Source organism: Bison bison, unplaced genomic scaffold (genome assembly GCF_000754665.1).
Source record: "Bison bison bison isolate TAMUID 2011002044 unplaced genomic scaffold, Bison_UMD1.0 scf7180017864167, whole genome shotgun sequence".
Lineage (NCBI taxonomy): Eukaryota > Metazoa > Chordata > Mammalia > Artiodactyla > Bovidae > Bison > Bison bison.
In genome coordinates this window covers 827,777-848,959 of record NW_011494739.1, presented here as the reverse complement: position 1 = coordinate 848,959, position 21,183 = coordinate 827,777, and the positions used below count along the sequence as shown (strand labels likewise).

At 50.3% G+C, this 21,183-nt stretch overlaps 1 protein-coding gene across 2 annotated transcripts in view; it reads left to right on the top strand.

The window, feature by feature from the left end:
- TM9SF4 (transmembrane 9 superfamily protein member 4) overlaps positions 1–21,056 on the top strand; it is a 51,011-nt gene extending 29,955 nt beyond the window's left edge. Inside the window, exons 4-18 of one of the 2 annotated variants that reach the window (XM_010841734.1) lie at positions 1–170; positions 270–399; positions 1,619–1,742; positions 3,019–3,137; positions 3,241–3,352; positions 4,592–4,662; positions 9,307–9,439; positions 10,039–10,120; positions 10,214–10,289; positions 13,034–13,117; positions 14,866–15,041; positions 15,512–15,575; positions 16,765–16,884; positions 17,641–17,730; positions 20,718–21,056. In XM_010841734.1, the coding sequence (XP_010840036.1) occupies positions 1–170; positions 270–399; positions 1,619–1,742; positions 3,019–3,137; positions 3,241–3,352; positions 4,592–4,662; positions 9,307–9,439; positions 10,039–10,120; positions 10,214–10,289; positions 13,034–13,117; positions 14,866–15,041; positions 15,512–15,575; positions 16,765–16,884; positions 17,641–17,730; positions 20,718–20,867 (1,701 nt within the window). In that variant the 3' untranslated portion in view covers positions 20,868–21,056. The remainder of the gene's footprint in view (positions 171–269; positions 400–1,618; positions 1,743–3,018; positions 3,138–3,240; positions 3,353–4,591; positions 4,663–9,306; positions 9,440–10,038; positions 10,121–10,213; positions 10,290–13,033; positions 13,118–14,865; positions 15,042–15,511; positions 15,576–16,764; positions 16,885–17,640; positions 17,731–20,717) is intronic. The other variant, XM_010841735.1, reaches the window with a different exon arrangement.
- Positions 21,057–21,183: the final 127 nt, after the last annotated feature.

Genomic DNA, 21,183 nt, shown 5'->3' with positions numbered 1-21,183 from the left:
GGAGAGGTGCTGAGAGGGGACCGGATTGTCAACACCCCTTTCCAGGTTCTCATGAACAGTGAGAAGAAGTGTGAGGTTCTGTGCGGCCAGTCTAACAAGCCAGTGACCCTGACCGTGGAGCAGAGCCGGCTCGTGGCCGAGCGGATCTCAGAGGACTACTACGTCCACCTGTGAGTTGTCCCCTGCTCCCCGCCAGCCTCAGGTTCCCGGAGGGGAGGGCCCTGAGGGAGCGGCGGTCTGAGGGACTGAGCGGGGCCTTGGGTTTCCAGCATTGCGGACAACCTGCCCGTAGCCACCCGGCTGGAGCTCTACTCCAACCGCGATGGCGACGACAAGAAGAAGGAGAAAGATGTGCAGTTTGAACACGGCTACCGGCTCGGCTTCACAGACGTCAACAAGGTACTGGAATACCCTAGTGTGCTCAGAGGGCTGGGGAGCCACGCCCCAAAGTCATGAGCACTTGGGGCCACAGAGGAGGGGGAAACCTGCAGCTCTAGGCTTATAAGAGAAAATACAGGGATGGCCAGGGAAGTTCCTGCTGGTGCCCCCAGGTGTGGTCTGTCGGAAGTTTGGGTACTGGTGGGCAGGGCACTAGCAGATGCTACAGAGGAAGTGGAAAGCGCAGTGCCTAAAACCTCAGATTCTGTATAACTATATGATCATACGGATTATAAGAGTAATTCTGCCCACCCCACCCCCACCTCCAAAGAAAATCAGGAATTTCGTCAGTGTGTTAGAGAGCAAGCTAAGTGGTGGTCAAGAGCATACAGGTTGTCTGGGTTTTGATTCCTGCCTTACTGGTTGACGGGGACCCTAATCCTACTTCTCTGACCTCTCTAAGCTTTGTGTTCCTTTTCTATAAAATGTATGTGATGGCCATACGTGCCCTTTAGGGGGTCCTGCAGAGTGTATCAGATAATCTGCATAAGCACTCTGCAGCACAGCCACTGAGAAATACGCCAGCAGTGCTGATTGTAACGGGGATTCTCTTATATTTATCATTTTCTAAACTGAACACATATTACTTAGGGAATAAAGAACAAGCACGTTTCTTTCGAGGCACAGTCACTGTCCTCCAAGGGCTTCTGTCATAACGGGGAGAACTGACAGTGTGAAACCCTGGATCTCAAGTCCCAGTTCCAATCCCATGGGCAGTGCCAGAGGAGTTCGCAGGGAGCATGCGTGCATTCAGGTTGTCACGGAGGAGGTGGGCCTTGAAAACTAGATAGGCTTGAGCTGCGTGAAGTCGGGACGGCATTCTAGTTGAAGTGAACGCTGTGAATGTAGTTCAGGGTGGGGACGGTTCATGAGGCAGGGAGAGATCCAGGGGAGCAGGTGAACTAACCTGTCTGAGAAGGTGACGACAGCCCAGTATGTCAGGGTTACAGGACAGAGGGCCTTGAATCCCAGCCTGTGGGGTCTGGACTTTAGTAAGCCCCACTGAGGCCTGGAGGGTTTGCAAGTAGCGGACTGCTATGAGAGCAGTGTATTTGGAAGGTTGGTGCGGCTGGGTCTATTAAATGCGGGAAGGGACCGAATACCTGGCCGGCCTGCCTGTGTGGGTTTGCTGGTGGTTCCCTGGCTCCAGCTTCTTCGTCCCCTCTGTTGCTCTGCTTAGATCTACCTGCACAACCACCTCTCGTTCATCCTCTACTACCACCGGGAAGACCTGGAAGAGGACCGGGAGCACACGTACCGCGTCGTCCGCTTCGAGGTGATTCCCCAGAGCGTCAGGCTGGAGGGTGAGTGGGTAGGTGTGGCCAGGGGGCAGGGCTGGGCGGGCCTGGGCTCCCACACCCAGGGCCTCTGCGCCCTTGACTCCTGACGTGGCTGATAGGGGCCCAGCCAAGCTAGGGTCACTGCATTCCCGTTAGAGAAAGCAGGGACAAGGGGAGAGCTGACACGCTGAGCCCTGGCCTGGCATCTACCGGTTGACCTGCTCCCGGCCACCGGGGAGGTGTGTGCTGATTATGATGGGAACCAGAGGCTCAGAGAGCTCGGTGACTTGGCCACAACCAAACAGCAATCGGGCTTGGCTGGGCCCATCATAAAAACCAGCTAGCTCAAGAACAAGGGGCAGAGGTACAGACCGAGCTGTTGGGCAGCCAATCTCAGTGTTTGTGCTCCTGCAGGTGAGTGATTGGCGTAAAGTTGGCTCAGGGTCAGCCGTCCTCTGGGAATTTGAGAGCCCAGGCCCAGCCCTCTGGGCCTGACTGACCTAGTCCACCTTCACCTCGCCTGGCAGCCCTTGCTCACCACAGAGCGCACTTCCACTTAGTAGGCCTGGTCTTCTGTCCACCGTGGTGGTGGGTTTCGGGATTTCTTTTTTTTAAGGTGTGGAACCTGGTATTCAAACAAACAAAATCATACTCAGAAGTCTCTTGTAAAATGTAGACCCTGTGCTTTCGGGGCACAGACTGCCTCTCCTCCCACCAGTGTCGTGGGCGCAGCCTGACGTTTACTGTGTGAGTGTTTGACAGCAGCTGCTGCCCCCCGTGGTTCTTCGAGGTTAGAGACCCTGTCTTCTTTTCTCACTGTTTTTAGCCCAGTACCAGGCAGATAGTAGGCGCCTGCTTATTGTATGTTTGTTACTGAATGAATGGACGATGGCAGGATGAATGGATGAGTAAATGAAGGGAGAAAGTGACTGAGGACTGATTGCTAGAGTGCCGGGACTCTGGGGACTGAATGAACGAGGAAGCGTGTGAGACAGTGGGCTGGTGGTGTTTGCGTGTTGAATGGGACTGACTGAACGAGCAGGTGGATATTTGCTATGAGTGAAGGAAGAATTTGTTTGACTAAACAGGGACTCAGACCCACTCCCTGCACACAGCTCTCTGCAACCCCTGAGGCTCTTTGAAAAGTCAGGGCTCCAGGGAGCACAGTTTTAAAGATGTCATTGCCAGCTCTTCCTAGCCTCTTCTCAGTAGCATGCCACCCCTGTGTACACCCCCAGAACAGTTCCTGGGTAGTGGCACCTGCCCTCCCAGGAACAGATTGAGTCTCTGTCTCTCACAGACCTCAAAGCAGACGAGAAGAGCTCATGCACCCTGCCTGAGGGTACCAACTCCTCGCCCCAAGAAATTGACCCCACCAAGGAGAATCAGCTGTACTTCACGTACTCTGTGCACTGGGAGGTGAGAAGGGGCTGCAGCCGCAGCTGTAGGGGAGGACGGCTCGGCCGGGCGGGAGAGGTCAAGCAGGAGGCTTGGCTCTCAAGCAGTTCCTCCCCATCGCCAGGAAAGTGACATCAAGTGGGCCTCTCGCTGGGACACTTACCTCACCATGAGTGATGTGCAGATCCACTGGTTTTCTATCATTAACTCCGTTGTGGTGGTCTTCTTCCTGTCAGGTGAGAGCTGTGGGCTGGAGGGTGGAGAGAACAAGGGCCTGAGGTGTCACATGGCTCACAGGGGACTTCTAGGGTGTTCTTGGAGCCCAGTGTAGGTCAGAAACGGACATCAGGGCTCTGTGGGGGCATCAGGTACACAGAGATGAACAAGACTCAGCCTCCACTCTGGAGGGCCCCCCGGGGAACACTGCGCCTCTCTTCACACACACCTTCGTTGGTTCATTCAACAAGGGTTCGTCATTGCTCACCCTTTTGGGGCCCCAGCCACACGCTGGATATGGTGTTGAGCAAAACTAACCCAGCCTCTGCCCTCACCGTCTATACTCGGGTGGCAGGAGAGAGACAGAAAAGCCCCGGACTGATGGAATTCCAGGTAGTGCTAAGTGCTAAGTGCAGAGAGGTGAAGGCTGCCTTAGAGAAGACCTCTCTGAACGAGGAGCCACATTCAGAGACCCAGGGAAGGACTCTTCTAGCCAGGGTCACATGGCCCTGCTGTGGGACAAACTTGGTGAGAAGCCAGATGACATGAGGGCGGGAGGGCAGGGGACATAACTGATCTTTTCAGTATCAGAGAGGAAGTAAAGATAATGTTGTCTTCATTAAACCTTTAGCCTGGGACCAGCTGTGGTGCTAATAAACACTTCACAAGCCTCCCGCCTCCTTCCAGCCAAGCCTAAAAGCAGTAAGTTAGCTCAGGGTCCGATAATCCGTTGTCTTAGCTGCTATACCGCTGCCTAGAGAGAAACAGCCCATGCCAGGGCCAATGGGGGCCTCAGAACTGTTTAGGGTGTGTCGAGAGGAGATGTCTTGAAGTGTGAGTCCTAGTTAAGGCAAAAGCAGTAGCCTGGGTTATAGGCACACAGGTGAGAGGGAGATGGGCCATGACCTGATAACCAAAAGCAATAAATAACCAGAGAGGTGAGCCTGGGAAGTTAGAAGGACCAATCACTGGAGGAATAGGGATGCTGTTCTCCCTAGAGTGGAAGCAGTGTCCTGTGACAGCCTCCACCAATCCCAGCAGCTCATTCCTCCCCCGACACTTGAGGGGTGACCCTCTGTTTGCTCCTCCCCTGGTCACTGAGCTGGAGCCCTGCCCAGGAGAGGACCTGAGGCCACTGCGTAGCCAGTTCCCACTGAAGAAAGCCACATGTGCCGGGGGGACCAGCAGCACAGAAGACTCAGCTGGCAGTGCTGACGGCTTCTCTTCCTCCCCGCCCCCCACCGCCCCGTTTGTTTCAGGCATCCTGAGCATGATTATCATTCGGACCCTGCGGAAGGACATCGCCAACTATAATAAGGAGGATGACATTGTACGAGGTCTTGGCTGGGGAGGGATGGACTTGCAGAGGGAGGGTGGTCTAGCAGTAGAGCTCCAGGCCTCCCAGACGAGGACTGGGGGCGGGGGTGGAGGGTTGTGTGATCATTCATAGCATAAACCTTGAAAGTATTAAAAAGGAAAACAAACGTTTAATGACTCAAAGTGCTTGGGATAGATTTTCTCATTTTATTTTGCTTTTTTATTTTATTTTATGTATTTATTTTTGTCTGTGCTGGGTCTTCATTGCTCCACACAGACTTTCACTAGTTGTGGCAATCGAGGGCCGCTCTCCATTGCAGTGTGAGGGCTTCTCATTGTGGTGGCTTCTCTTTTTGCACAGCACAGACTCTAGGGCACACGGGCTTAGTTGCCCTACAGCATGTGGCATCTTCCCAGGCCAGGGATTGAACCTTTGTTTCCTGCATTGGCAGGCAAATTCTTAACCACTGGACCACCAGGGAAGCCCAGCTTTCTAATTTCCAAGCTTTCATAATGGAAGAAAACTGGATTGATTTATTTGATTGATATTGATTTGACATACATAATAATCCTTTATGTCAAAATAAACAAAACAGAAAAGTGAAATGGCAAACAATATATGCAACAGATTTTTTAGAAGATGATAGTTATACAATATTGTGAAGTAATTATCCTCCAATTAAAAATAAATGTTTTTAAAAAGGAAGATGATGGTTAAAAGAACTGGTATAAAAAAACATTAAAGTTCTCTAATGTGCTGATGAACAAAAAACACATACAAGGATACATGCTAATAAACATGTAAAAAAGTGTTTTTATCTTAGGCATAAGTCCCCAACATGGGCTTCCGTGGTGGCTCAGTGGTAAAGAATCCACCACCCAATGCAGGAGACGCTGGATCAATTCCTGGGTCGGGAAGAGCCCCTGTAGAAGGAAATGGCAATGCATTCCAGTATTCTTGCTTGGGAATTCCCATGGCTAGAGGAACCTGGCAGGCTACAGTCCATGGGCTTTCAAAAAAGTTGGACACAACTTAGCAACTAAACCACAACATCAAGCCCCGCACTTGCAGTTTCAATCATCAGAAGACAGTTCTGGACCTTAAATTAGCACAGCTCTGTATATATAGTATTAATTGTTGGCAAGGTTAATGTGAAATAAGCACCTTTCATGCCACCTGTACAAGTGTAAACTGGTAATTTTCTGAAAAGTAGTTAATTGACAGTAAGTTTCATAAACTGTCAAAAAGTTAACTTTTCTTTTTTTTTTTTAAATTTTTGGCCTCACCATGTGGCATGTGGGATCTTAGTTCCCTGAGCATCAAAACCACAAAAATTTGATCTAGAAATATTCATAGCAGACTTGTTCATAATTTAAATAAACTGAATATAGCCTGATATCCCATAATAATAATTTGGTTATAGTATAATAAAGCTGTATAATGAAAAACTGTACAGCTATTAAATAATAATTGTAGAGAGTGTTTACTGACATGAGGTAATGCTCATGACCATCCCTCAGCTGAAAGTAACCAAGTAAATACAGTGTGATCCCAGTTTTACTGTTAAAAGCTATATACACATACACACATGTACATATCTAAAGGGCTAAGGAAATAGATCAAAACACAGTATTATTAAATATGTAAATCATTTTTATATTTTTCTGGTTTTAGTTTTTAATCCTTAAATGTTTACAAGTTTTATATTTTTTGTTCAATCTTTCTGGATTTTTAAAAAATTGTCTGTGATACACATTTACTACTTTTTGTTCATTTGAGTATCATACTAAAGAATTTTTTTTTTTTACTTTATTACACATGTAAGAGCACGTACAGACATACCCAGAGATATTGTGGACTCGGTCCTAGGCCATCACAATGAAGTGATTATTACAGTAAAGCAAGTGAGACAAACTTTTGGTCTCCCAGTGCATGTGAAAGTTATGTTTATACTGTACTGTTGTCTATTAAGTGTGCAGTAGCAGTATGTCTAAAGAAGTACCTTAATTTAAAAATAGGGCTAAAAAATGCTAACCAACATCTGAGCCTTTATCTAGTCATTATCTTTATCTGGCCTCAATGTTAGTGGCTACTGACTGATCAGAGTGTTGGCTGCTGAAGCTTGGGGTGGTTGTGGCAATTTCTTAAAATAAGACAGCAGTGAAATTTGCTAAATTCTCAGAGCATCTTCACCAGGAGTAGATTCCATCTCAAGAAATCATTTTCTTTGCTCATCCACAAGAAATAGCCCCTTACCTGTTAAAATTTTATCGTGAGATGGCAACAATTCAGTCCAGTCTTTAGGCTCCACTTCTAGTTCTCTTGCTGCTTCCACTGCATCTGCAATTACTTCTGAAATCTTGAACCTCACAATTTCATCCATGAAGCTTGGAATCAACGTCATCAATATTCATATTTTGACCTCTTCCTATGAACCACTAATGTTCTTAATGGCATCTAGAATGATGAATCCTGAGATTTCCCTGGTGGTCCAGTGGTTAAGACTCCATGCTTCCAGTGCAGGGTGCGCAGGTTCAATCTCTTGTTGGGGAACTAAGATTCCACATGGCGCAGTTTAGCCAAAAAAAAAAAAAAACCAACAGCATTAGAATGGTGAATCCTTTCCAGGTTTTCAATTTACTTTGCCCAGATCCATCAGAGGAATCACACTGTCTTACAGTAACTTTAGGCTTATGAAATATGTTTCTTAAATAAGACCACAAAGTCAAGACAATGCCTTGACCCACGGGCTGCAGGATAGACGTTAATGGGCATGAAGATGACATTAATCTCATTGTACATCTCCAGCAGAGCTCCTGGGTGATCGGGTACTTTGTCAATGAGCAGTAATACTTTGAAAGGAGTCTTTTTTTTTTTCTCTGAGCAGTAGGTCTTAACAGTGGGCTTAAAGTATTCAGTAAACCACGTTGTAAACAGATGTACTGTCATCCAGGCAGAGTGGATTTAACGTAATTCTTCAAGGCCCCAGAATTTTCGGAGTGGTAAATGAGCACTGGCTTCAACTTAAAGTCACCAGCTACATGAGCCTGTAACAGAGAGTCAGGCTGTCCTTTGAAGCCAGGCATTGACTTCTCCTCTCTAGCTGTGAAAGTCAGAGGTGGCATCTTCTTCCAATCAAAGGCTGTTTTGTCTATATTGAAAGTCTGTTCAGTGTAGCCACTGTTAATGTAGCTAGATCTTCCGGATAACTTGCTGCAGCTTCTCCATCATCACTTGCTGCTTCACTTCGCATTTTTTCTTTTTTTTTCACTTGGCACTTTTATGTTACAGAGATGGGCTTCTCTCCTTAAACCTCATGAACCAACCTCTGCTAACTTCAGACTTTTCTTCTGCAGCTTCCTCACCTGTCTCAGCCTTCACACAATTAAAGAGGGTTGGGCCTTGCTCTGAATGAGGCTTTGGCTTAACAGGATCTTATGGCTGGGTTGGTCTTCTCTCCAGACCACTCAGACTTTCTCCATAACAGCTATAAGATTGCTTTGCTTTCTTATTCCTATATTCACCAGAGTTGCACTTTTAATTTCCTTCAAGAACTTTTCTTTTGCTTTCACAACTTGGCTGAATATTTCGTGCAAGAGGTCTAGTTTTTGGCCTGTCTGAGCCTTTGACAGGCTTTCCTGTCTAAGTTTAATCATTTCTAGCTTTTGATTTAAAGTGAGAGACATGTAACGCTTCCTCTTACTTACACATTTAGAGGCCGTTGTAGGGTTATTAATTGGCCTAATGTCAATATTATACCTCGGGGAATAGGGAAGCTGAAGAAGAGGGAGAGAGATGGAGCAGCTCGTTGATGGAGCATTCAGACCGTACGTTTATTGTTTGCCATCTTTATGGGCACAGTTTATGGCAGCCTCAAACTGTTGCAGTAGTAACATCAAAGATCACTGATCCTCAGTGGTCCAGTGGCTGGAAGTCCATGCTCCCAATGCAGGGAGCCCAGGTTCCATCCCTGGTCGGGGAACTAGATCCCACATGCTGCAACTGAAGATCCTGTGTGCTGCAACCTGTGTGCCACAGCTAAGACCTGGTGCTGCCAACTAAATAAATAATTAAAAAAAAAAAAAAAAAGATTACTGAGACTAGAGCACTATAACAAATATAATAATGATGAAAAGTTTTGAAATATTGCAAGAATTACTAAAGTGTGATGCAGAGACATGAAGTGAGGAAATGCTTTTGGAAAAACGGTGCTGGTAGACTTGCTTGACGCAGGTTGCTACAGACCTTCGATTTGTAAAAATTACAGTATCTGTGAAGTGCTGTAAAATGAAGCACAGTAAAATAAGGTGTGTTTATATCATTTTTGTAATCGGTAAAAAAACCCAAAAACTTGTAAATATACCACTCAAAAACTATCACAGTGTTTTAGTGTGTTGGTTTACATTATTTTTTCATGCAGTAGGTTTGTGGCATGTGGGGAGGAAATTTTCCTTTCATACGGCTGTCTGCTTTCCCCATGTGACAGTCCTCTGGGAAGTACTTTCTCACTCACACTCCTGTGTAAGAGTGGAGCTGGTTGACACATCTGAGGGACCCTCAGCCCCAATCAGAGGATGTGGGTCCTAGGGGTGGTCCCTGCAGGAGCTGCCTCCTCGGAGCCCAGGAAGAGCCTCACTGTCTGGCCCTTTGCTGCAGGAAGACACCATGGAAGAGTCTGGCTGGAAGCTGGTGCACGGCGACGTCTTCAGGCCCCCGCAGTACCCCATGATCCTCAGCTCCCTGCTGGGCTCGGGCATTCAGCTCTTCTGTATGATCCTCATTGTCATCTGTGAGTGGCCCTGCGGGGCTGGGGTTGGGCGGAGGGAGAAGCACAGGCCTGAGTCTGAGAGAGGAGTAGGCTTCCCTTCCTGAGGCAGAGGGATGTGTCAGCATCTCTGGGCCAGACAGAAGCATCTGTCCCGGCAGAAGGGCTGGTCCTCTCAGCCAGAGGCCCCAGCGCTTTGCTGCTCAGATGTTGCCAGCACCATCCGTAGCGCACGCACAGCCACACTGCCACTGAAGCCACGGATTAGCATGGGGAGGTTGGCCTCCTTTTGCAGCCAGGCATTATATGACCTACCCCTTTCCATGCCAGGATTAGACTGGAATCAGGTCTCTTTTCTCAGAAAACACCCCCCAAAATGATTATATAGGGGCTCTAGGCAGTGCTGAAGTCAGTCTGCCCACTTTTCTTTTTTTGCTGATGTATAGTAACTGCTGCACCCCTCTGAACCCCAGCTAAGACCCAGTCTTCTCCTGTAGAGAGGAGGGCTGAGGGAGAAGGGAGCCTCGTCTAGCCTCACCTGCGCCGGGGCCCTGTCAGCCAGCCTGGATGGGGCCCTGGGCTTTGGAGACCCTGACTTCCCCTCTCTCCCATTCCCTCCTCAGTTGTGGCCATGCTCGGGATGCTGTCACCCTCTAGCCGGGGAGCACTCATGACCACGGCCTGCTTCCTCTTCATGTTCATGGGGTAGGTGTGTCTGAGGGGCTCGGGGCTGACTTAGGTGGCCTCCGCTTCAGCTAACAGGTCTCCTTGGTGTGGAACCCCACCATTTCCCCACAGGGTATTTGGTGGATTTTCAGCTGGCCGTCTGTACCGCACTCTGAAGGGCCATCGGTGGAAGAAAGGGGCCTTCTGCGTAAGTGTCCCAAACCTCCTCCCTGTGCTGGTGGGGAGCCGAGGTGCTTCCTCCTGGGCTCCTTGGGAGCAGCAGAGGCATGTCCTGGGGGATGTTCAAGGCCAGAGGCTGGGCAGCAGCACGAGGGGTGGGAGGGGTGCACCCAAGGAGGAGCCCTGGGCTCTCACCTCACCCGTGGGTGCTTACCTCTGAAGGCCTTAGTTGCCACATTGATGAAAAGAGGGAATTGAAATGTGATTTTTAGCCTGCGTTGTCCCATGGCTCAAACAAGTAGAAATAGGGGGTTCAGAATAATAGGAGTTGGGCGCCAAGCCCAGGTGTCAACAGTTTAAGGTCAAAACCTGATCAGCAGGGCTGCCAGGAGAACACCCTGCCCAGCAGAGTAAAGGGAGAATTACCTGCCACAGGCGGGAGAGGCCAGGCCCCACATCACTGTCAGCCTGCTTGCCAGCCTTGGTGCCGCTGTTCCTCTTGAGGAAGGTCAGCTCCTGACGATCGCTGTCCTGGTGGTGAGGAGAATTCTTGGCAGCAGAAAAGAGGAGAACACCTGGGAAACAGGAGGACAACTAGGAGTCCTGAGCCCCTTCTCCTAGAGCAAGTGAGCCCTTACAGGACCAGGGAAACCCCTGGTGCCAAACTGGGAAAAGCCTCTAGACCCAGCCTTCTGAAACCATTCTCACAACTTTCAAAAGCTCAGGGGAACTCAGGCTAGCCCAACTCTGGCTAATACCCTGGCACTTAGTAATCCCTCTGTATGGAAGAGCTTCAGTTGTTCTGGAAAGATCAAAAAAGTTTCCTGAGTTCATCACGCATCGGGTGTTTTTCTCGGGCTACTATGAATGCTTGATGCATCGGATGTTTTCCTTGGGCCGCTGTGTACTGAGAGCCAGGGATCTTGAGAACTGTAAAACCCAGCCCTCTTCTCCCCTGGTGAGACTTCCCTGATGAAGTCTCCCACCAGATAGCCTCCAAGTCTCCCTGGGTGGGTCCCAGCACAAACCCTGTCTGCCGGCATCCACCCAGGCCCCAAGGCAGACAACCTGGGTGGCTGCCTTTCCTCCTCCGATCCTATGACCCCCCGCCTCCCCTCAGCCATGAAGTGTGGATGGTTCTCCTGCCAACTAGTGCATGAATTCCTTCCCACCTCTATCCCAAGGACTCTTGGCCATGTTCAGGCATCTTTGCCCTTCTCATGGACCCTTGGCTATGCTAGACCTCCCCATTTTCTCTGCAAGGTTGTGACCCGTCTCTGGTGTGGAGCTCTGCCTCCCTTCCCAGGTGGGCCTCTGCCGTGGTCATGCAGGTGTGCGACCGTGCCTCTCCTCTGGCACCTGTGTGGGTGGTTAGGTCTTAGCCTCCTCCTCCTCCCCTGATTCTGACTTCAGTGTCCTCTTTGGCACCCCAGAGGGGCCGGGGCACAGCCTTGTGCCTATGAGTGCCACGTGTGTTGTTCTCCATTTGTGGATATGAACTTTTTCCCTGTTCTTCCTAATATCTAGCACAGTGGCCAGTCCATAAATTTCAGCCAGGAGGATAGACAGGGGATTCCCTGCTACACAGCAGGATAAACCAGGACAGACAGGAAGGAGGAAATGACATGTGAGCTGGGCCTTGGAGAGGACAGTTTCCATTGGATGGAAGCAGCCAGCAGGGCAGCCTCAAGTTCTGGAATCTCCTGGACCCCAGTCCTGGCCCAGGTCTCTCCTTGGTTGGTGGCCTCGGCCAGCTCTCTGGGCCTTGGTTTCCTCATCTGTCCAGTGGGGGCTGGTGTCTCCAGGTGGTTGTGCGGATGCAAGGAGACTGCACATGGCAGGTCACCATGCAGCACTGACACTCAGGAAGCGGATACCTGAGATGCTATTAACTGTACCTTTGATAAAGGGCAAGAGTCAGAGACTGGAGGGGCAGTGGCCAGTTAGTGAGTGTGGGAGGCTACGGGCCAAAGATAAATAAAACTGGCCGTGAGGCTGAGCGCCAGATTGCAGGGCGCCTCGGGCATCGTGGCGGGCGACTCTCTTGGGTGCTCGGACAGCCACAGTAGTGAAGGAGGCTCAACTGTGAGTCTAGAGCTTTGGTTAACTGCCTGAGCCCCAGCCCCAGATTCTGACTGCATAGATTGCCCCACAGGGTGTCAGAAGTGGGACCTCTGCAGTCAGACAGACAGCCGGGGTCTGAACCTCTGTTGCACCCTTAGCTGACTGTGTGAAGTTGGCATGCGGGTTATTTAACATCACTGGGCCTCAGTGTCCTCTTCTTAAAAAGAGATAATGGAGGTCCTTCCCATCTAGCCTGTAGGTTAGGTGAGATCACGCGCTTGGAGGCGGCACCTGCCGCCCTTAAGACGCAGTTAAAGCTTCCCCACCACTCTAGACGGTTTGGGTTGAGGTGCAGACCAGTGTGTTTAGTAACAGCTTTATCCGGTCATTCCTATTCAACAAATGCTTACTGAGCACACTGTGCTCTGAGTGCTGGGAGCACATCGGTGAGCAGGACATGGTCTTCCCGAGACCTCACGTCTGTGAGGGTCACAACAGCATGAGATCACGAACTTGAATGAGGGCAAGGGAGGAGCAGGAAGCCCACGTGGTCTAGAGGTCAGGGAGCGCTTTCTGGAAGGGATTATCTTGGTGCTGAGTCCTCCAGGACAGGAGGGCTTGGGAACCTGTAGTCTGGGTGCCCCGACTAGGGAGCAGTTGAGAGCCCCCCTAGAAGCAGCTCCCCAGCCTGGTGTCTCTCGCTTCCAGACAGCGACACTGTATCCTGGCGTGGTTTTTGGCATCTGCTTCGTATTGAATTGCTTCATCTGGGGAAAGCACTCGTCAGGAGCGGTAAGTGTCCTTCCCAGCCAGGGAGGGCCAGCTGTGCTCAGACCCATCCCCGCAGGTGACTTCCTGCTGTTTCCTTCCCTTTTCTGAGTCCCCAGAGGTCTGTTCCCAGCCCTGGGGGCTGAGGGCTGGCCAGGGTTTCCCCAGCCCTGTGCATCCATCTGCCCTGACCCTCCCATGGACTCTTTTCAGACAGCTGCCTAAAGCTCACTTCTCTAAAAGAAGCTTTCCACAGTCCAGGGGCCAACTGGGGAATTTCCCTTGTCTCAACCAAGGGAAAGCTGCCTGGTGTGACTTGATGAGGTCAGGATCCCAAAACAAGGCTCTCCTCGTCATGTCCCTGCCAGCTCCCGTATGAGGATTGCAGACTCAGTTGGAGATGGGGAGATGGTCTTGATTGATGAGCTGCAGGAGAGGTGGGGTAGGCATTTGCCATCCCAGCCTCAGTGGAGGGAACTGCCTCCCTCTCACTGAGGTACCCATTGAAGGGCCTTGGGTGGGGCCCACAGTCCAGGCTTCGGAGTATTGGGTTCTTCCCAGCGGTTCTGGGAGCTGCCCTCAGGAAAGACCGGGTCCTGTTCTTCCTCTCACTTCCTCTTTTTTATACCTGTCTCCCTTCTCATTCTCAACATTTTCCTCCCAATTACCAGCTGCTCACCATAAACACTCATTGTAGAAATTTTGGAAAGTACAGAAAAGTTAATGCAGATCTTTAATATGTTTTTACGGTCTTTTTTTTTTTCTTTGATTGCACTGTGTGGCTTGCAGGATCTTAGTTCTCTAACCAGGGATCAAACCTATGCCCTCTGCAGTGGAAGCACAGAGTCTTAGCCAGGAAATTTCCTATTTTTGCAGTCTTCTAACCTCTTTTTGTTGTTGTTCAGTCGCTAAGTCATGTCCAACTCTTTGCGACCCCGTAAACTGCAGCATGCCAGGCTTCCCTGTCTTGCACTATCCCCCAGAGTTTGCTCAAACTCATGTCCATTGAGTCAGTGATGCCATCCAACCATCTCATCCTCTGTCTCATCTCAACCTCTTTTTAGATGTATTTAAAATGGAATAATGTAATTGTAAAATTATAATAGCAAACATATAGTGCTTACTTTGGAATAAGTTTTGTTCTAAATACTTTACAGATATTTATTTCTTTCATTTTGCATGAAAAATGTAAGACTGCAAATGGGGATTAAAGAAGAAAATGAAAAATCAGTTGCAATCCCTCTCTGGGCGTGTATGCATATTTAAGTATTGGGACATTTTCATTAAAATGGAGTCCTGTACATACAGTTTGATATCCAGCTTTTCACTTAGTGGTATAGTGTGGTGTTTTCATTGAACAAAATTGGAAACACACTATTTGTGTACTTCTGGTTTTTTTTTTTTTTTCCACTTAACATAGCACATGTAATTTCCCTTTATTCTGACCCTTCATCTCCCCTTCCGGTTCTCAGGCCCTCCCTTGTTCTCTCCCCACATTCTCCCTGGTGACAAGGTCCTGTGGGATGCCGTGGTTCCTCCTTCACTTTGTGGCTCAGCTGGTCCTCCGTCTGCCCTCCGCTTTTCCCAGGGCTGGGGTCCACCCCAGGGTGGTCTGGCCAGGAGCCCTGTGTGGGGTGTGTCTGTAGAAGCTTCCCTGCTATGGTGTCCTACTGAGCCCTTCCTGCCCTGGGACCCAAAAGGTCCCCATCCCCACTGCATGGCCCTGGCCTGGGCTTCAGGGCTCGTGGAGCCTCACAGTGCTGTGCCCACAGGTGCCCTTTCCCACTATGGTGGCCCTGCTCTGTATGTGGTTTGGGATCTCCCTGCCTCTGGTCTACCTGGGTTACTACTTCGGCTTCCGTAAGCAGCCATATGACAACCCTGTGCGCACCAACCAGATTCCCCGGCAGATCCCCGAACAGCGGTGGTACATGAACCGATTCGTGGGGTGAGTCTCCAGCAGGGGCCATGGGGGCGCTTCTGGGGTCCACAAGGCTGACACTTCCTGAGCCGTCTCGTTGGGAAGACGTGGACGAGGGTACCCTCCCCGGCAGGGGCTGCACCGTGGCTGGCTCTAGACTTCATAAGAGCTCAGCTTCACTCCAGTATAGAGAGGACCAAGTTGTAGCCAGACTAGGTGTTGGCCGGGCGGGGGTGGGGTGGAAAGGTGCAGGGTGACAGGTTGCAACTGCCTGGGACCTTGGGCAAGCCACGCCCCTTCTCTGCACTGCAGTTCCCCATCTATAAATGGGGAGAAGGATGCACACCTCTTGAATGACTGTAGTGGTACAAAAGCATGCAAAAGCACTAGACCTACTCCACTGTGTTAGCACTCTCATTCTCACTGGCTCAGGAGGGAGCCCGAAGCTTCCAGTGGCCCAGGTCTCCCAGCAGTGTTAACCCTCCCGTTCTCTGCAGTATTCTAATGGCTGGGATCCTGCCCTTTGGTGCCATGTTCATCGAGCTTTTCTTCATCTTCAGTGTGAGTACTGCTACTTGCTCCCACCCCTCACCTTCACCCACACCAGCCTTGTCCCCACCCCTCTGCTCAGGTGCTCTGCCACCTACTGCCTGTGAAATTTCAGACAGAAATTTTAACTTCTCTTAGCCCCCATTCTTCACCCTAAAATACAGTAACAGTCCTGCCTTTCATGACAGCTTGGAAGGTTAAGTGATATGGGCCTGTGTGCAGGGTCTGGTGTGGGAGGGGCTCAGTGAAATTTCTAGAAGCTGCTTTGGCTGTGTTAGCAATATTGCCATTAGTCACCACCTTATTAGTAGCATTGTTGCATCTGTTTTGATTTCTGGGTCCGCACATGTCTTTACCTGTCTTGGTTACTCGGAACTGCTAGGAAAATGTGGGAAATGATGCTTAATTCTCAGGATCATTATGAGGCTGGAACATGATAATGTCTGTAAAAGGCACAGTGCTTGACATTCAGGAAATGCTTCTTAACTCAAAGCTGCTATTTTAATGATGACTGCTCCTCTCTCAGGCCTGCCCAGATGAAAGCTGGCAGAAGGGTTCTTCAGAGCCATCTAAGGCCAGCTGACCCAGCTCGGTGTCCAGTACAGAGAGAGGACTTTGCCCTAAATCAGTGCTGGACAAGCAACCACACCTCTGGAGTGGCCCAGTTTGCCCAGCTGATACCCCCTCGCCCACCCAGCCCTGCCTGGGATGGGTTGGCTGCCTGCCTAAGGAGGCCACCTCTATTCTGTTTGTGTGACCCCAGGCCAGCCACTGATCTCTCTGAACCTTGACTCCTTCACTGTAAAAGGCCACCCTTTCACAGGCTGACATGTGGAGTTGTGTGCATAAAGCATGTAGCATGTGCCTGGTACATGGTGAGCCACCCCAGCTAGTGGTGGCTGCTGTGTAATTTTGATTGGGGTGGGATTTGTTATTTTCCACAAGCTGCTGAGTTCAGGCTAGGGCCCACCCATGGTAGGATCAGCCATGCCCCAGCCCCTCCCTAGGGACAGCCTGGCTCACCCTCTGCTCCAGAGAGGAGAGACCAGGCCAGGCACAAGCCAGGACCACAGGCCCCAGTGGTGTCATGATCGTTCTCCATTCCTGCCAGTCCCGACTGTGGGGTGGAGTTCCCGAGCGCAGGCAAGGACTGCAGGGGCAGGGGCGGGCCCGCTGAAGGCCGGCTCTGATGCATCCGCAGGCGATCTGGGAGAATCAGTTCTATTACCTTTTCGGCTTCCTGTTCCTCGTCTTCATCATCCTGGTGGTGTCCTGTTCACAGATCAGCATTGTCATGGTGTACTTCCAGCTGTGTGCAGAGGTGAGGGGAACGTGGCCAGCACTTGGGGGTAGGGGGACCTGGGGCCAGCATCAAATGGGTCAGGGAAACTGGGTTTCCCACGTGGTTCCATGTCTTCTGAGGCCTTGGGCAAGTGCGTCACTTCCCCTTGCCGAGCTTCCGCTTGTTCAGCTATAGACTCGTTGTGGGTGGAGGTCACCACGACCTCATGACAGTACTTGTGAGTACTGAGTCCACTCCAGTAGGGATTTCTTCAACAGCTGGCACCGTTTCGGTAACCTGCCCTCCATCTGGGGACTAGCTCTTGGCAGAATGAGCAAAGTCAGGGCTCTGAGACAGACAGCCTGGGCTGAAACCTGGCTCCTCCAGTAGCTCTTGAGCAGTCATTTAACCTCTGTGTGCCTTCCAGACCTAACTCAGAGGGCTGCTTCGTGAACTCTGAGCTGATTCACAATCAGCACCTACAACAGGACGTGGCATGTGGTGAACGTTTGCTCACGAGATGCTAATGTTAATAGTATTCTTTGGTTGTTGATTTTTTAAATTGAGATGTAATTTATTAACAGTAATGTTCACCCTGTTTAGTCTGTAGTTGTGTAAGTTTTTAGAAATGCATGCCGTGGTGTAACCACCATCACAGTCAAGGCATAAAACCTTCACATGACCCCAAATATTACCATCCTTATACAGGGTCTTTAAGCTCCTCAGGCAACTGTGAAACTTGGGGAAGAGATTCAGCCTGGAGACAGCAATGACCCTTCTCTGTTTCCTTCTCAGGATTACCGCTGGTGGTGGAGGAATTTCCTAGTCTCCGGGGGATCTGCATTCTATGTCCTGGTCTATGCCATCTTTTACTTTGTTAACAAGGTACCACCCTGCATGAGGGAGCCCCTTTGCCCTTTCAGGGCAGGCCTGTAGGGAGGGGGTGCTGGGGAAAAACCTCTAGTGTCTAAATCTTACTTTTCTACCAAGAATGGGGAGGACCAAGGTCATTCTAGAACTGTTCCTGCTCTTAGAACAGAACCTTTTTGGAAAGAGAATATGTTTGGGTGACAAAAGCCTTCAGGATAAACGACAATGAGAATGTTGTATGGAGAACCTGTGAGATGACAACCAAAGCAGAGCTAAAAGGAAGTGTATCACCTTACAGTGCTTTTAAGAGAAGTAAGGTAATAGTGTTCACCTCAAGAAGACAGGGAGAAAAAAGAACAGTAACACGAAAGAATAAATGTAAACGAGAAGAGTTAAAGAGATAAGAACAGAAACTGCTAAAGCAGGCTTTAGCACTCAGATTGAGGGGCTCAGCTGTACTCACAGAGCTCACTGTCCCCAGAGGGTGGCTTAAGAGTCCAAACAGATCCCCACAACAGGTTTGGTAGATGTGCGCATAACACAGAAATCAGATGGGCCACTGAGGGGAGTCTGGGAGTTGCTTTGGTTGGCCCCTGTGTCACCTCCGGGACTTAGCCACTGTATTTTGGGTTTCCAAAGCAGGAAGTCCTCTGCTTATAACCAAGCTGTATTCTGAAACTAAACTAGAGCCATAGGCTGACCAAGTGAAGCTTGGAATTCCCTTTCCCAAAAACATCAGGTTGGAAAGGACCGTCCAGATATTTGAGTGCAGAATTCCACCCCTGCTTCCAGTTCCCTGACTGGCCCCATCTCCAGCAATCCCAACAAAGGATCACCTCGCTAAGGAGTCAGTCAGTGGTGGCCTGTGGGCCAGCAGGCCTGTTGCTGTAAACAGTTTTATTGGCGGTTATTCATTTACCTGTTGTCCAGGCTGTTTTTACACTACAGCGGCAGAGTATTGTAGTTTTGACAAGAGACCACATGGCTTCAGCTGTCGGCTTGGGCAAAAAGTTCGATCCAGTTTTTCCATACTATCTTCCAGAAAAATCTGAATAAACTTTTTGGCCAACCCAATATAACCTGTCCCTTTAAGAAGCTTGCTGAGCCCTGCTCTAGCACATCAGTGACGGAGGGCGTTCCCTCCTGACCTCCCATTCTCTTTAGATAGCTCCTGTCATTATTAAGGTCTTCCTTGATTCACACTGAAATCTGCCTTACTGCAAACTCCATCTTCAGATCAATCTTAATGCTGGAATCCTGCAAAACAAATCTAATTTCCCTTCTCTACAGCCCCTATTTATCAGAAACTCTTCTGAATGGAAAGTGACCAAAACCCAGTTCCAGCTGGCTTAAGCAAAAAAAAGAGAATGTTTTGGCTTATGTAACTTTAATAAGAACTTGAAGTACAGCTTCAGGCTTGGTTAGATCCAGCAGCTTAAATGGTTATCAGGGCTCTGTGTTTATACCTCAGCTCTGTGTGTGTTTTCTTGGCTTCAGTCTGCAGGTAGGATCTTTTCACAAAGTAGAAGGATGGCCAGTAGCCGCCGTAGAGTCTCTTTTTAGCTTTGCAGCCCTAGCGATAAAAGAAAGTGTTTCCTCTGTCCTCATGTTATCAGTCCCAGGGAAGATGCTCACTGGCCCAGTCCTCTGTCGTCATACTATCAGTCCCAGGGAAGATGCTCACTGGCCCAGGTTATATGTCACCCTTCACTGTTCCTCATGTCCAGTAGGTTGGTGTACTCTGATTGACTAGCTTAGGCTTTGTACTGGAATGACAGCCCCAACAGGACCACAGAGTAGGGAGTGGGTACCCAAGACCCCGGAAAAAAGGAAGACAGGAGCCAGTGTTGGGCGAGTGAAGCCTGCTTCCATAGCCGCCTACACAAAGGTCACAGCTCAGCCTCCTGCCCTTCCTGCCTCTGCCCGAGGCTTTCTGCTCTGCTCTAAAGCCAGCCCGAGAGCCTTGTCTGAAACATGATGGCCTTGGCCTGTCTTAACTCTAAGGAACTTTCTAGCACCGCCTTTTGCCTCACTCCTTTTCTGGTTTTCACTGGATTTACCACTACTCTGTCCCCCCCATCACCTTCACCCCACCTTCAGCCACAAGAAAGCCCATAAAGAGAGATGGGTGGTTGAGCTGGAAGACATGGCCTTCATCCCCCAGTTTGTGGCTATTTGACTTCAGGGAGATGGTCTCAAACAGTGACCCTTACTGTTTTCTTGTGGACTCCTGGCATTTTGTGACCATGTGTCTGCCCAAGAGCCCTGGAACAGGCCCCACTCGGGCCCTGGTGGGCAGGAAGGTCTTGATACCAAGGTCCCAGATTAGCTCCACTTGGCACATGACAGATTCCCTGGCATCACTGCCCAGGTCTGAGAACTCAGCTAAGGGGTTCAGATGCTCCAGGATCAACTCCCCAGGACTCCCATGTGACGGTAATAAAAGTGACAGAGCGCACTCAGGCGGAGAGCACCAGAGGCTGAGACAGGCTCATGGTGACCCTGGTCCACAGTCAGGAGCTGTGAACGCCTCTCTCCTCCCCCGACTTCTGTGCTCCAGCCATCCGCAAGTCTCCCTGCACGGTTCTGGGGGCTGTGGAGGGTGGGGAAGTGGCAGCTGTGGCCTTCCTGCCTTCGTCATTCTGGCAGTGGGCCCTGAGGTCAGCCCCGTCTCCCAGTGAGCTCCCAGGCCCTTCCCCAGGAAGACTCCTACTCCGACATGGAATGGCCTGGTCAGTGGATATGGGCCTTGGGCTCCTAGCCCTCTGACTCCAGGTTCGAATCCCAGCTCCTCTGTAAAATGGGTTAATAACCCACGATAGTGGTCGTGAGCATCCAGGGCGGAGCACAGGCCCTGGTGCTGATGAAGGTTCACCCTGGCCGTGTGCCCCACCTGCCCCTCACTGCCTGCCCACGAGGTCCGGGCCAAGGTTGGGGGACACCTGGTTGGCCACAGCAGGCTGGCACTGAGTGTCCCCCTTCTCTCCCTGTTCGCGCCCCAGCTGGACATCGTCGAGTTCATTCCCTCTCTCCTCTACTTTGGCTACACGGCCCTCATGGTCCTGTCCTTCTGGCTCCTCACGGGCACCATCGGCTTCTATGCAGCCTACATGTTTGTCCGCAAGATCTACGCTGCCGTGAAGATAGACTGATGGGGGTGGACCACGGTCTGGCCCACTGCATCCACGGACAGGAAGCCGCCCCGCACAGGGAAGTGCAGGCACGCAAAATAAAACAACTCCTGCTCGTTTGGAATGTAACTCCTGGCACAGTGTTCCTGGATCCCGGGGCTGCGTGGGGGGCGGGGAGGCCTGTAGATAAATCTCGCATTTTCTTCATCATCTTATTGCAGTTCTATGGGGGATGAGTTTTTTGTGGGTTGTTTTTCTTCAGTGCTAAGGAAGTTCCCTCCAGCAGGAACTCTCGGACCTGTTTATTCAGGTGTATTTTTGGTTTGGGGTTTTTTTC